Genomic DNA, 2,392 nt, shown 5'->3' with positions numbered 1-2,392 from the left:
CTTTGATCATCTATGTTGCTCATCTTTGTACCTTTTCCTGTTCTGCTTTCTCTCTTTTCTAGGATTACTAAAATTAATTTAGGGAAAACTGTTGAAATTGTATAGTAAATAAAGTGTTCTGGAACATCAAGCACAGCATGCTTTGGAGTTTGCATATAGAATCCTTAATGTGTCCTAATCTTTAAATTTAAATCCACTAGAAAAGGGGGGGGGGCGGGGGGGAAAGAAAAGAAAAGAAAAGAAAAAAGGCAAACCAAATCTATACAAAGTAGAAAAGGAGACAAAAAAGACTAGACACTCACTGCAACAAGGCTTTTGTTTTTCTGGTTGGATCTTCTGGTCTGAAGTTTTTGTATACCTCTACTTCATGCTCTATAGAAAGCAGCTGGCTCTGGAGTTTGCTTCTGAAGCCTGGCAGGGTATCTCGAATATGATTGGTAAGTTGCTAAAAAGCAAATAAAAGTCATTTTATACCATTAATAAAGATGAAAGCAAAAGCACAACCATTTCCTTCTGACTGCCAAGCATATCAGCCATGACCTGGACTAGTTTACCAGTGTAGTTCCTTTTGATCTTTGAAGCAATGGAGACAGTTAAAAAACAATACAATATTTCTTTTGCATACCCCTTACAAGGAGGCTTGAAAAATTCCTTCATCCTCTCATTCACTGAGCCCTGTGACCACATACTTGTTTAGTTACACATGAAAGTTATACACATTACATATGTAACTTGAAATGACCTCTCAACACTCGGCACTGATGCCACCACTCCCATTTTGCTGGTTTTCCTAAGGGTGTTTCCCACTTCCCTATATACTTGTTCAGCATGACAATTAATTTACTTTACAGCCACAAGGCAATGCAGGACAAGGAAGAGATTCTGACCACCCACAGCCCATTGAGAACAGAGATGGAGGAAGTGTAGACACACAGAGTACCTACTTGGCACTCCCACCATTGGGGAAAAAATCACCTCCACATGATTTCTGTTCCCTTGTACAAAATATACTAAAAGGAAGAGATTTTACACTCATATTAATGATTATAGAACTTTACCTTTTTTAAGCACTTGATTTTTGCCTGAAAAAGGTTCTACCATTCTAGACTATCAGTTTTCATTTCTGAAAATATATTTAAAAGTATTGGAAAATACACTGAAGGAGAGTAGAAAGAGGCTTACTAGATCTGCGTTTAACTTAACTCACTCACTTTTGCATGTACATGTTGTACTGTGTTTGGACAGCATTATTAATGTTTTACCTGAGCCATAATTTTCTCATGCATTGTACCTATTCCTTGATTAAAATCAAAATGGGCTTCTTGCACTATGCTGCAAACTCTCTTTCCAACTCCAATAAGACAGGCTATAAATTAAGAATGTCATATATCAAAATAGGTAAACTCAAAATACAAGTTGTTCAGCAAACTGACAGGCACAAAAATCAAAAGCTGGAGTTTCCCTGGAGCACCACCTTGTGGCTGCCAAGAAATTGAACTCACCCAAAACACAAACACTAATAGGTCCCCAATATCGTAGGGATGAAACTTAAACAGATCTTCCCATATATAATATTCTACACACAGTAGTAGCAACAGAAGACCAACAGTTCATACTGAAATAGGTAAATTTTCGTAACAGCCTACAAAAAAGTTAATAGTACATAAAGTAACGCAAGTCAGGACAGATAAGACAGTCCAAAGGTATATGCAGCTCATGCTTCAGACTCAAAACTAAGACATGTGGAATAAACTTTCAAGATATAAAGAGGCAAAACATCTTAAACAGACAAAATTGCAGGATACAAGCAAGTTCTCGAATTCTGCTGGAGACTTTGTTTCTGAGGCACAAATAAATGGCATCAGCATTCTTTCTGAGCAAGTCCAGAGCATGCCATAACCCAGATGTCACGTTACAGCTGCAAAGTCACTGTAGCAAGAAATTAAGCAGGCCAGTCACTTCGTTTCCTACCTTAATAACTTTTCTGCTGTTTCCAGCTGCTCTCCACAATGGACAAAGCCAGGCTGACCTGGTCTTTGTCTATTCCAGACCAAAGGCTGCAATTTGACAGTGAACTGGAAAAAACACTATCAAGTTTGACTTGTAGGAATGCCAAGAATACTGGTCACTAATAAACTAAGATTAAAAAGGAAAAAAAAAAAATCATAGCATGACCAGTAATTTTAGAGAGGCAGGCATGACTTGATCTTGTTCTCTTCAAACTTGCTGAGAGGCATCACATGCCATTCAAGTTATGAGAAGAGTAATACCCAAAGACACAAAATGAAGAGAATTATATACTCCTCCAAGTCTGCTGTTGGCAGTGTCTTCATTAGGACAGTAAGCTATGGGTTTCTCCTCCAGGTAACTGGGAAACAGACCTCTATTTCCT

General features: G+C 37.9%; 1 protein-coding gene across 1 annotated transcript in view; it reads right to left on the bottom strand.

Moving 5' to 3' along the window:
- Positions 1-302: 302 nt before the first annotated feature.
- LOC104526950 (dynamin-3) overlaps positions 303-2,392 on the bottom strand; it is a gene marked incomplete at its 3' end in the record, with an annotated part of 23,068 nt that continues 20,978 nt past the window's right edge. The window contains exon 9 of the mRNA XM_010170541.2: positions 303-445. Within this exon, the coding sequence (XP_010168843.2) occupies positions 303-445 (143 nt within the window). The remainder of the gene's footprint in view (positions 446-2,392) is intronic.

Source organism: Antrostomus carolinensis, unplaced genomic scaffold (assembly GCF_000700745.2).
Source record: "Antrostomus carolinensis isolate BGI_N321 unplaced genomic scaffold, ASM70074v2 scaffold40616, whole genome shotgun sequence".
In the NCBI taxonomy this organism is placed as follows: Eukaryota; Metazoa; Chordata; class Aves; order Caprimulgiformes; family Caprimulgidae; genus Antrostomus; species Antrostomus carolinensis.
This window is presented reverse-complemented; position numbering and strand designations above follow the sequence as displayed.